The sequence below is a fragment of the Topomyia yanbarensis genome, chromosome 3, assembly GCF_030247195.1.
Source record: "Topomyia yanbarensis strain Yona2022 chromosome 3, ASM3024719v1, whole genome shotgun sequence".
NCBI lineage: Eukaryota > Metazoa > Arthropoda > Insecta > Diptera > Culicidae > Topomyia > Topomyia yanbarensis.
This window is the reverse complement of record NC_080672.1, coordinates 29,744,749-29,758,375: the sequence shown is the minus strand read 5'-3', so window position 1 is coordinate 29,758,375 and position 13,627 is coordinate 29,744,749. Positions and strand designations below refer to the sequence as shown.

Genomic DNA, 13,627 nt, shown 5'->3' with positions numbered 1-13,627 from the left:
TCACAACAAACTACTGACAGTTGGTGAATCCAAGAGCTGATGGTAAAAAAGTGAAATATTTCATGGGGTTGAAACGTTTCCCTATATCCTCATTGACCAAAGACAGACTATATACTGAGGCGAGGTGTATACAGGTGTACACATTTTTTTCTATGTGTGCATCAGCTGTCACTTTTTTCGGGCAAACAAGAAGAAACGAAGAAGAAAACAGAAGCACGTGGTCCCATACTTCATTCTGATTGGTTAGTTATGTAAACATTTGCTCTTTTGCGATCCCGGACGCCATACTTATTTTTACGCCATTTTATTTTTACAAGCTTCGTTTCGATTGGTCGGTTTGTTCATTATGTGCTTCGCGGTCCTGGACCGCCATGATCAATTTCACTAGCAACAAACCAACACACTCAAACATGACGAATGTGAACACCTATAATATAATGCATCACGATACTGAGGCACGTTTGCCCGAGCAAACCCGAGAGCAAACCATTCGGAAATCAGTTCGGAATTTTGTGGATTCCTGATGCTAAAATGCAACAACCATTACTGATGAAAATATAATTTCAATACCTTTTAAGTTATCACATAGATCTTTGCAATCAGCGGTGGTACGTGACACTGGCTCATAAATCTGATGTGTAAATTTACAAGAAATATGAATCTAAAATTCTCATTTCATAGCAAAAGACACAAAAATCTATTCATTAACCACTTCGTCACTACGTCTCTTGTCACTGGCTTGATCTGGTTAGCGAGCAGTAGTGCATCTGCCTCTGGATCCCAGAGCAGACCTAAGACCTTGATGACCTCATTTGCTCCGCATTCTTTCAACGGCACTTCGGGTTCACATTCTTCGGGTGGCACGTGTTGGAGGAACTCTACCCGGTCAGCATGGCAAGCAGAAAGTTAGCAAAAGTTGAGCAAAGCGAAATTGATACTGGCAGAGTTTCTGCGAGCATTTTGCGCGATTTGTGCGAGAATTCTGGTAACGAATTCGCTCAAATGCAACAAACGTTTCTGACAGAAGCGGTTAAACCAACCGATCCTGCTCACTTTTATCCAGAATCCAGCCAGAATTGTACGGCTAAGATCTCTGCACGCTTCCTGCCACATCTTTGTCAGATGTTTTGCTCGATTCGTGCTAAATTCTACCAGGTAGGAATTGCCAGGATCTTTGCACAGTTTATGTCCGAGTTATGCCAGGGTTTTGCTCGGTTCCTGTCAAAATTTGCCAGAAAACGCGAGCGAAACCGAGTTCGCCTTAGCTCAACTAACTCGACAGGATACGCGCAGAAATCTGACAGGGCTGCCAAACCAAGACTTACAGAAATCTAGCAGAGCGGTCTCTGCCAGAAAATGTGCTCACTGGGTAACGGCCAATTTCTTCGCTTGGATGAAAACCGGTTTTCGTTGAAAACAGGTTTTCGGCTAATTGGTCACCAGCAACATGAAAACTGGTTTTCAGCGAAAACCGGTTTTTATCCAGTGAAGAAATTAGCCGTAAGGAATTGGAACACCATTTGTGGATGCGGATGGGAAAGCCCCCGTGCGCCAACAGCTGTTTCGGTTGTCGTTGTGTTTCGATAGCTTCCGACACCGAATCGGAACCAGATAGCGTATCGTCCATGTAGACCTATTTTGGCTGCAATCGGGTATCATCCTTCTCTTCCGCAGCCAGTTGTGCCATGCACCGCGTTGCTTGGTATGGTGCCGATGCTATGCCATAAGTAACGGTGTCCAGTACCAGTACACGCAACGGTTGCGTTGTTCGTTGATTCATTGATAGTGTTTATGTTCAAGTGCCATCAGAATCTGACGACACATTTTGGAAATGTCTGCTGTGAAAGCTACTTTATGGGTGTGAAATCAAAGCATGATGGAGTACAGCTCGCTTTGGACTGCCGGACCGACGAGGAGTACGTCGTTCAACATAAGATTGGATGGGGACGACTTCGCGCTGGCATCGAATACCACTCGACATTTTGTGGTTGAACTAAAGGAACGCAAAACGGCGTGAGTGGCAGGTAAATTTTTTCTGACCCGGCACTTCATGGCAATGACCGAGGGTCTCGTATTCTCGGATGAACTCAATGTACTGGGTCTGGAGCTCGGGATAACGTATCAATCTCTTCTCTAGCATCAGAAACCGCTTCTGTGCTAAATTTCGGCAATCGTCCAGCTTGGCAACGGTTCCTTTGAATGGTTAATGTATCACAAACTGTCGGATCTTGTTTATATGTGGATTCGCAGGCTACTTCTTCTCTGGAGAGCTTGGGGATGTCCGGCAATTGCTCGACTTGCCAGAATCACTGTATCATGGTTTCGACCTCTTCGATGGAGACCAGGTTGAGTGCTGCATTGGAGCGTTGGCGACGTACAACTCTTTAAGGACACCGGCCACGATCCACCCTAAGTGAGTTTCTCGCACCTGTGGCAACTGTTCGGACAGGCTTAGATGTCGAAGAACCACTCTCCGCCGATCAACATATCTACCTTGTCGGGAGTGTGGAACGCTGGATCGGCTAGGACTATTCCTTCCGGACGTCAATCTTGGCGGTGTGATTTTTTCCAGTCACTTTGGCTGTGATCAGGCTTCGCAACTCGTTTATTCCGGTAATGAGAACGTTGGCTAGCTGCTTCTTGACACCCAAACGGATGGCCATGTCCTCCATAATAAAGTTTACTTGGGAGCCGCTATCAAGGAGGACGCGACAGGGATGTGGGTGGCCGTGTTTGTCAATGGCATCTACCACTGCGGTGAAATAACTGGAGCAGGATGTAGACACTTGGTAGCCTATCGTAGTGGGTGCTTCCGGTTCTTCGAGGATGGTGATTGCGGTTTAGGCGCTTTGGTTACTACCGATATTTTGGATTGGATGTCACGCTCTGGAATTGGCGCCACATCTTCATGAAACAAAGTGTGGTGACGAGCCTTACCGAGACCGTACGGCTTAGAAGAAGGAGCAAACACAGACGATCGGCAAGTGACTAACGACGAGCTCAAAGAAGCGTCGATGCGGCTAAAATCAAAGAAAACCCCCGATCCGGTTCGAATGGTGCTGAAAGCTGCGATCCGGAAATTTTCAGGGTGGTGCTGCAGAAGTGTCTAAATGTTGGCAATTTCCCCGAAATGTGGAAGGTACAGAAGCTAGTGTTGTTGCCAAAGTCAGGGAAGTCATCGGGCAATCCAGCCTCGTATAGGCCTATATGTTTGCTGGCCACACTGGAAAGAATTATTCTTAATAGGCTGACGAAACGCACGGAGGGTGAGTGCGGACTATCCAAGATGCAGTTCGGATTCCGCAAAGAAGTATCGACATTGGAACTAATTCGGACAATGCTCGGGAGTGCTAAGAAGACATCTCAGCTAAGGATGGAGATCGATACTGCGCTGTAGTTATATAGATGTGAAGAATCCGTTCAACAACGCCAGCTGAGACGCCATCACCGCAGCTCTGTACAAAATGACCATGTTGGATCCCACTAATTCCAGAGTAGAGTGCTGCTGCATGAGACAAACGAAGGGAAGAATACGAATAATAGCGGACGCTCCTCGTGGCTCCCTTCACGGTCCAGCTCTTTGGAACGGGATGTAAGATGGGGTTTTGACACTGCGGCTGTCCAAGAAATCGTGAATTTCGCGGACGACGTATCACCAACAGTGATGGGTGAGACACTAGATGAAGTGAAGATGTTGGTGACGGAGACAGTAGACGATATAGAGAACTGGATATCGCGGTCAAGCCGCATATTGTAGCTCACCACAAGACGCATGTGGATGTGCTGACCAACAGTAACTGCAAAGCGGTTCAGCGGATGCAGATCGCTGTCGGAAGGCACGTAATTGCATCTAAGCGTGCACTGAAGCAAAGGGGAGGGATAATCGACGACCGGTTGAGCTTCAACACGACGTCGACTACGCCTGCGAAAAGTAGGCAAAGAAAACAAATGTAATAGCGAGGAACGTGCCAAACGTATGTGGCCCGAGAAGCAAAACAATGTCGTCGGAGGCAGTATGCGTTATCGCCTGGATGATCCCCATCTGCATCACCCTGGCGGAGGATATCGATTGCTACAATCGAAGAAACACCAAAAACGTGAGAAAGAAGGTAATAATCGATGCGTTGGCGACGTAGCAGCATGAATGGAACAATACGGTTCATCCCAAACTTGTCAATGGGCAAGCATGGGTCAATAGAAAGCACACAAAGGTGACCTTCCACCGAACACCGCTCCTGTCGGGCCACGGCTGATTCAGGAAGTATCTTCATCGGTTTGAGCACGCAACGTCACCATTGTACCCGAAGTGTGTGAACGTGGAGAAGACACCGAAGCATGTGATCTCCAAATGTCCGAGGTTCACAACGACGTGCAGGGAGTTACTTAAAATGGGAGGACTGGAGGTCAACCCGGATAATGTAGGCTACAGAATGACAAGCGACGTAAATACGTTGAACGCGTTCAACAGAGTGATGATGCAGATCATGACCGCCTTACAGCGAAAATGGCGTAATGAACAGCGAGCAACGGTTTAGGGAGAGCAATCACCGCCAGGGAACTCTCCGCAGGGGTAGGCTAGATCCACCGCTGAGGACTGATCGAGTAGACTGCGGAAATGGACTGAGTATGGGTTTTCGGGACGCCAGCGAGCCGGACGCCACGCTCCACTGGAATCGCCGAACTGACCTCGGCATCTGGCTGGTTGGCTCGGTTTCGGGAGAACTTCCCTCACCAAGGAATTCTCCGTCGAAGTAGGCTAGGCCCATCGGCTAGAGCGAGTAGTTCGCGTTCAAATCGCGAGCTCAACGAGGAAATAGTGCTAAATGGCACAAGGAGCCGAAGGGCTCAGTAAACTAGTCAATCTGAAGTTTGCCACCCAGGTTGTTCTCGTAGGAGAAGAGCCCGAATTTTCGACCCAAAGCTAGCTTTTCCACTTCCATATAGAAATGGCTACGTAGTGTGGATGGTCAAAAACTGGTTGTGTGTCAAGAATGAGTGCTGTAACCCTACTGACGGAACTAACTACTTAGTAGTTGTAGTTGGATTCGAGTGTGCGCTGTGCACGTAAATAAACTTCTTTTCGAAGTAATGCCGTAAGGTAGTGCTCAGGAGGAATCAGGTTCCGTACATGAGTAGTTGTGTTAGCGGGTCGGGTGGCTGCCTAAACCCGTTCCCTGAGTTGTTGGTTTTTGTACATGTTTTTTCTGGTCAGGGTGTTTTTAAACATTTTTTCTGCTCTCAAAAATGCGCAGTAATGGAAGACAAGAAAGAACAGCATCTTGCATGCTTGCACTGACTAGATCACTCTTACGATCTTTTGACAAATAAAATACTGTTCAAGCGAAATGTCAACAGGTATTGGATCGGCGAAACTGTTCAATGCGTATCATATAGCGATGAGTACCCAGTCCGCGTGATTTACGGCTGTTCACAAAGCTGCGATCGTTTCTATAAACAGCATGAATCCTATCATCTAATCAGATCTTAGTGAGAGCAATTATGTCATAGTAGGAAAAAGAGATTGCTAGGAAAACTCGATTTTTTTACATAGACCTCGGACGTACTGGTAATAAATCGTCAGTTTATCATTTCAGCCTGCATCAAGAGTCAATTTCTCAAATTCCTCCAAGCCGTTCGTCTGATAATCCGTACGCCTGGAAGCTGTCATTATTGAAGAGACGAGCAGTACCATTCGAAGCTTCAGCAGAACATATACTGCTTCTAATGTTATCTGACGAAGTAACGCTGCAAGTTCGAATACCAATGAATTTGATGACTTTTCGGATGATTGATAGTTGGTACATTTTTGAATATCAATAATTTATTTACTTTTTTATTGCATTTCAAAAATTATGTATGCTCACCATTTTTAAAATATTTGTTGTCGTTTTCTTAATTGTTACTAATGAATCAGTGTATTTTTTACGAAAAAGATAAAATAATACAATAAAATAATGTAAATATATAAAACTAAATAAAGGCATTCTAATAGCATGTGTGGTTTCTGTTTTTTTCGTCAATTTAATAATAATTATTCAAGAATGGAATCCAATTGTTTCAACTATACGTTTGTGTACTTCGACTGTCATTTTTCCTGCTGCTCAATAGTCGTGGTTTTTTTTGCTGGAATACATACATTTAATTTTAATTGTTTGTATATACTTTTATCCTTTTTAGATTAAGTAATTTTAATCATACCATTCTCCCGCTCACTACTCATTTGCCTACTAATAACCATAATTCATGCACAGTCCTGACTTTCCTTCGCTATCGATAGTATATATTTTTTGCTGCATAATAATATAATTTCGAATAATTGTAATAATTAGTTCAGAATACCCAGTATCTTAATTTCATGTTATTCCACATATCTCGCGATCACTATTCTACACGCTAAACATAAACAAATTAAACGCTGCCGCAGCTGCTACTGTTCTGAATGAGAAGATACAAAACACTTGATTAGAGTTGCCACTAGTAATACCGTTTTCACTATCTTTTTAGATCTTGAGAGCGCCCAATAATTGGAGTTATTTACCATGGTATATAAATGTCAAAGTATTGGGCACTCTGAAGGGCCGAAAGAGATAGTGAAGATGTTCTGTATCTACTGTTACAACTTGTAGCAAACGTCTTTTTTTGCTCCAACTCAGTTTGCGACTGCCAATCGAATGGCAGTTTAAAGTCAATCAATATTAAAAGGCGCAACCGTTCTTCACATCGTTCCGAATGTGAACACTTGCTTTACGACAACCCACTTTCATTTAAAGAACCAATATTGTTATATCAAAATACTCAAACGCAAAAATTGGCCCTAAAGTGGCGTCGTATCGTTATGGAATGGGTGGAAAACACAGATTTACTAATATGCCAACAATTCGTTCTGTTCGTTTCGTTTTTTTCCAGTTTTGTGGGCGAGACTAGGCAGTTGTACTACTATAAAACCGAAAATGCCGTTGATATTTCCTGCTTTCCTTCTTGCTGTTTATGCGAAATTGATAGAAGTTGTCCCTATGTCTAACTGCGTGATTTTCATGTTCCTCTAAATGCGTGTGCTTATTATGATGCGACAGTGGGTGAGTGAAAGTGAATTTGGTGATTCCTATATTGTTTTGTAACTTTTTATTTGATAAAATTGACCATAAAAGTATTACCCTTTTACTTGTATTTTACTTCCTTGCTATGATTAGATATTACGTTACTTATTTGTATGTACTGTTGTTTTAGTTGTTATCAATTAATTCAATTTACTCTAATCTACGGGTTCTGAATGGGTATGCTGTTGCACTTTTTATTTGACTGCGTCGTTTGTTCTCGTGTTTGTTATCTCTTGTTCGTTTTCGAAGCAGAGCTTGATGTAGTACCTAGGGCCATGGTTTGGTTTACCCACTGTAATTCCTTGCGGCAATCGCTGCTCTATATCTTCTTTCGAAGTAATTTTTGACAATGATTTTGTATGTGGACTATGACTGACGGTTTACACGTGGGGTATGTTGGTTACACTATAGAGTAATAGCGAGGGATAAAAATTTGTTGCTGTTTTCTTCCTGCTTCTGTTGTTATTTTTGAGTTCTTAAGATTAGGGTATTTTGTTCTTTTTTTTTTGAAAAATGTATCAAATTAGTTCCACATGTTACTGTTTTTACAATGTTGGTTTTTAAAATCCTTGTAACGCACTTGAATTCCCATCGTTCATGTTATCAAAAAAGTCGAATTAATGAGCGCCTCCAGGAGTACTTATGTATAAACCTTAATGGGTCGTATGCACTTTTACTTCACTTAAGAATATTTTTACAGGAATATAGATTGTTTAGCTAATTCCATTAACGATCAATATATTACCTCTGAAGTATGTGTATGGGTGTGGATTACCAGCTCTATGTGGGTGTGATTTAGCTGTTGAGTATTCGATTATTCTATTGATTCTATCTTGATCTATGCAGTAATGTTGTACATAAACATACATCTTCGCCGATGTGGCAGTTGCTGCTGTCTCGCTTTCACTGTCACCATTCATTTTACACCAATATAGGTCCATTTTCGATGAGTAGGTATGGGAGCTCAATTTTGTGTGCGAGGAAAATGATGATGCGAGTGAAAAGATAGAAAAAAGGAATAGGTGCCTTTACACGAGAATTATAAGCATCATTGTTAAGTAATTGCGTTACTGAAATTGCATTGAAATGAATGAGTGGGGAGTGGGCGTAGCGTATTGGTAAATCGATTGCCTTGTACGCAGCACACCTGGGTTCTAGTCCCGACCCCGCACATAGGGTTAGACATTTTTCCTAAGAGATTTTTCTAACCTGAAGAGGCGAATGACCTTAAGGTTAAAAACTCTAGAATGGAAAAAAAAGAAATCATGAGTGACATAACTGCTCAGTAACGCCTCATATAAGAACACCTAATGATTGATGATGCAGAATCGGCTAGCAAAGTAGGACGACAAATGTTGTCTATTTAAAAGTGGTGATACCAACGTGGTGTTTCCAAATCTCGACTATCCGGGAATGTGAAATCTTTTCATCTACCCGTTTCTCGTGCTATGATATAAACGGATCGATCTCTCAAAATGACGCTTACCGCCCTGAACTGTGTTTCTAAATAGGTTAAATGTTTCGAAAATTGAGCATGTGCTATTCAAAATTAACGCCGCCCTCAACAAACAGAATACATCGGGTGGTGGTGTGCTTATCGCTGTTCACCATGGTGTGAAAACCCAAGCGAGCAACGATGATCGGTGGGCGAGTTCCAAGACAGTATCAGTAAAACTAGCCGATCGCACTCGAGTGTGTTGTGCACTGCACTGTCCATAATCGCAAGTCAGTCCCATGTTCTATGGGATCTCCTATCTACATGGGACTGACTTACGATTATGGGCAGTGCACACCTGATAGAATTTGTGATTCTAGCATGATCTCCAGTACCTCCATTGCCAATAATCTTTTATGCCTAAATGATTGACAACGACCAACCTGCTATCATTCACAAAGTATGTACTCGATGGATCCGCCGACGGACTGCTAATTGATGCTATTTACATAGATCTTTCCACAGCCGTCGACAAAAGCAACCCTTATATCGCAACAGCTAAATTGGACAAACTTCTTCGTTTCCATCAGCATTACGGACCGAACCGTTAGTATCCCACTGTTGTAGTTTATCTAGCACTGAAAGAAATGATTTTCTGTATTTTATCTCTGGTTTTTTTATCGTCCTTCGCAGGCAATCGTTGCTTCATCACATAGATGAGCTGAGGGATTTTCGGGATCATTTCCACTTGGCATTGAAACCTTTTCCGACAAAAAGCGTGGTTCTAAAGCTTGTTTAACATAAGCTACGTTCCGGGCGTATTGCACTCCTTGCTCATTTAGAAGGACTCCCTTTGCTCCTTGGTGTGATAGCACTGTAAACTGTTCGATGAAAAAAAACTGCATACGTCTTGTTTTTCTTTGGGATCTCAAGTACCACCTTATCACCAACAGCTATGTCAGAGTTTTTTGCTCCTCGACGATGGTCCGCGGTCATCAATTTTGAGAACGCGTCCTGATCTCGCACATCAGATCTATCCAATTCCTTGATCAGTTCAGCCTCCCACAAACTCAGAAAGAAACCACAATACCGCCACCATACCAGTAACTTAAAGGGCGTTATTCCAAGTCGTGCATGAGGCTTAGAAGTGTTGTGTGCATATACATAAAATTGTAAGGATTCCTTCCAGTTGCTACCATTTTGTCTGGCACCAGCCATGGTTTTAATGATGCTCTGGTTTTGCCATTCTACGGCACCGATCGACTGCGGGTTCAGAGGAATCGACTTATTGGCTTTAATGCCCTTTTTCCAGTGTTCTAAGAACTCACTGTTTTGAAAAGGGAATCGCTCTGCATGATCGCTGGCAATCCCCATGTAAAAATAATCGAATGAGCGCTATGTTAGTACTCCTAGCATCAGGGCTTTTCATCTGCATAACAGCGATAAGGTCCGTCTGGCAAAGTGCAGTTCGTTAGCGGTACTGGTGGATTCTTTCTCGAAATAGCCAAATAGGTTGAGCAGTTCTTTACAAACGATTCACGTCCTATAACACTTTGCACTAATTTATCAGTACATATCGAAAACCGATGGTTATTACTAGAATATTATGCAGTGTTGAGTACTAAATGTTGAAACGACCGAGTAATGAACAGAAGAGAAATAACCCAAAAAGAATCTCTCATTGTTACTTAAGTCCTATTCGAAATTTTCTCTAGAAACGTTTAAATCTATTCTTCATATTGTTGTATGGTGAATAGTCTGCTCAGTAACCCGATCCACACGTACAGTCTACTAGAACAACCCGCCTTCCGTCGCCTTCAAATACCTCTCGTCAACTGATTTCACAAGGAAAAAATGCTCTGTCCGTCACCTTGAAACACCTGACTTCGAATGATATTACAGAGATATTCGTAACGAGTTTATACTTTAAATTTCACCAAACTACTGTTTTTTGCGAAATTTCCTTTTTCATCGTCGCTTTTGAAAGATTATCATAGTCATACTTTTTATGAAGCAGATCCGTAGTGTGGTATTGCCAAGGAGGATCACCGCCAAAGACTCCAGCCTTGGGAGAGCGTTGACATCTTGATCCGCCTTATAAGTGAGTGAGTAGCAATCAGGATAAGTCTACCTTTTCTATGTACTAAAAATATTGTTTGAAAGTTGAACTGAAAATCAAAGCCAAAGTAAACAGCAAAGGGACACAAAACTGAGGCTCCGCCAAGGGCGCCAGCAGACCAAGCTACAACCATGTTACCAAGTTGCGGCGGACAACATAGTTACTGTTTCACCATCAAAGAAGAGGATCTCAACATGTAGCAGCAAGCTACGTTAATTTTTACATGTTGTAAAAATCATTAAAGACCCACTGTTTAACTAGCACTTTTTATGGGGGCTTTGCTAACGTAAGAACTTAGTCAACACTCACAAAATGCAGCGTGAAACAGGACACAGCAATTATTGTTCTTACTAACGATTAAAAGAATTAAAAAAATACTTTTTTCTACCTGCGTTGTGCTCAATGTTACCCATTTAAAGGAAGAACATTTGATCGCGGGCACCAAAACTGCTTAAATGATGATGATCCACGGTGTTACCTATTATTTTGTAACTTCGATCGATCTGTAATTCGTCGATCGGGGTAAATTAATTCACACAGAGATTAGACCAGTGTTTTCCATAATAGATTCGCCCAACACCCACGTGCGGTTTTCTCATCCTTCACGCGGACGTAATTGATCAAGTCAAATAGAAACATTAGTTAGAATAAATCGCCCCATCTTATTCCATTTGTGGGGATTGTTCCATCATGATTTGAGACCGGCTTCGCAGTTTCCTTCAGGTCCCCGAGTTTAAAAAATGTTATTACGCATAGTATTGGTGATATTTGAACTTAATTTGCTTAATTTGGGATGGCTACAGAGTTTCCCTTTTTGCTTCTTCCTGTTGCATTATCCGTGGAGACAGGTTTTATTTTTCTCGGAGTTTCCTCAACATCCAGGAGAAAATATGATTTGCTGTGCTTTTTGAACCTGCTTAAACTTGGTGATCAGACACTAGAGCTGACGACAGTTTAACACAAGCCCCACTATTAAGTTACGTTGAAAATGGCTTCCATTTGAGGTAGAGGATCTCCGATGCAACGATAGATGTAGTAAAAATAGAAATCCTTTCCTATACAGCACACGAGTGTTAAAACATAATGTAACAGAGAACGCACAGCACCACCGGCTTTAAGCAAGAGTTTGTTGATATTTGAGACCCCACCAGCCACACCTGTAAAATCGTGACACTGGTTGTCGATTGTAAAAAACATTACCATATGACAGGGTTTCTATCCTAGCCCCACCACACCAACTGCTCTGCAACAACATCCGGTAAACAACTTGAGAAATACAAACCATTTACAAATTTATACGCATATTTGGTTATTTGTTGAAACCTAGTTTTTTCCATCACGCTAATTATCCTTTCATCAACTGATCTTCGTTGAGGACACCACGTTGGTGAAACTAATGTGCAAGGGAAAAATCTGATGCAAGAGCTGTTGGGCGAATGACATGACAGAGAGATGATTGGTAAGGTTTGAATTTTAAATTCCATGATTTTCAGAGAGGGTAGTAAGGTTCTAAAACTGCATGAGCGTTGCTACGTGAGGACTATCCAATTGGTTTCAAAGAGCTTTGTCCAGTAAGATTGTTTGATGTTTGAGAGATATTATATATTACTTTGTAAGCTACTCTACGATGTCATACTCGTGATACCTTTTCTTGTATAGGTTTTCCTTGACGGTTATACCCATTGAGTCACACTATTAGCTTTTGGAAAGCTACCTTTCCAATTGTATAATTGGGTTTTCTTCATTGCCACCAAGTTAGACTACAAGAACTCTACAGGTGGCATCGGTACCTGTTTTTGTGTTGCAATTGTGGCTTTTGCTTTCAGTTTGGCTTCTCTTACTCCTACCCCGTTAAACCAGATTCGGCTTGATGCATTCATCTACCTAAAATTTTAAAATATCGGTTGGTGTAATGTATACTAGCGTCGAGTTTGCAGTGTAATGACTTACCTAACTTCAGCGTTCCATCGCTAGGTGGTAGTGACATGGCTTGGCCACCGTTGTTCGAATTTTGCTGCCGCTTCATTGTTCGATCTTCGTATCTGGTACCACTCTGGGATGCCATCGGACGGTTAAGGGTATTGTTGGGGGAATTTGGCGAGTTATCACTGTAGCTCCCGCCATTACTACTATTCACGTTCCGTGAGGCAATTGTTTTCGTTACAAAGTCCTGCTCCTTCCAGCCGTGCTTCTTGTAAGTATCTCGTAGATCCTGGTGTTGCCACATCGTAAATAGCAACTGTCCAGCGAATTTAAGTACCCTTGGGGTATACTTTAGCCGCTGTCGTGTCATGTTCATTAACCGTTCGACTCCACCAGCTTCGAGTAGGGATCGGGCGAATTCCGCATTCTTCTTAATTACTTCATTGAGCGTGGCCAGCACGGCTGCAATCGTATCATCCGAGGTTCCTTGATCACACTGCGGATTCCCCGAGGGTAACTTCTGGACCAAATCCCGCATGGCATACTTGCCGATCAATTCTTTGTTTCTTTGGTCAATAGCTAGATTCCGAAGGGCGGTTGCAACGGCACACACCACCCGGTCCACTTCCATCCGCAGCAGTTCCACCAGAATGGGAAGGCCTTTCTCCTTTCGCACGGTGGCGCGAATCTCTATACTTGGCTGCCAGTAGCACGCGGCCAGGTTCTGCAACGCTCCGGCTGCCGCTTCGAGCGTTTCCGGATTTGAGCAACTCTGCAGTAAGGCAAGATAGGAATGTACAACGTCGGGCTGCCACAGTTGCTCCGCTCCTGTGAGGGTAAATAGATAATTGGACGATTAGTCCCATACAGTGCAGCGGTCTTCTAAAAAAGCTAGTAAAAATGACCCTTGAAACTGAAGCTATAGCTGGGTATGTTAAACAGAATAATTCGAATGATACGTGAAGTCTTCGTGCCGTGAGAGACTGACAAGAACGGCTTTGGACTGTTTGAAATGAGTTATGTTGAATGGTACGACATTGTGATTTGGGATGC

At 42.8% G+C, this 13,627-nt stretch overlaps 1 protein-coding gene across 3 annotated transcripts in view; it reads right to left on the bottom strand.

The window, feature by feature from the left end:
- Window positions 1-6,114: 6,114 nt before the first annotated feature.
- LOC131693309 (catenin delta-2) overlaps window positions 6,115-13,627 on the bottom strand; it is a 77,425-nt gene continuing 69,912 nt past the window's right edge. For all 3 annotated transcript variants that reach the window (XM_058981025.1, XM_058981023.1, XM_058981024.1), the window contains exons 4-5: window positions 12,602-13,402; window positions 6,115-12,535 (exon numbers count right to left, since the gene is read on the bottom strand). In XM_058981025.1, the coding sequence (XP_058837008.1) occupies window positions 12,528-12,535; window positions 12,602-13,402 (809 nt within the window). In that variant the 3' untranslated portion in view covers window positions 6,115-12,527. The remainder of the gene's footprint in view (window positions 12,536-12,601; window positions 13,403-13,627) is intronic.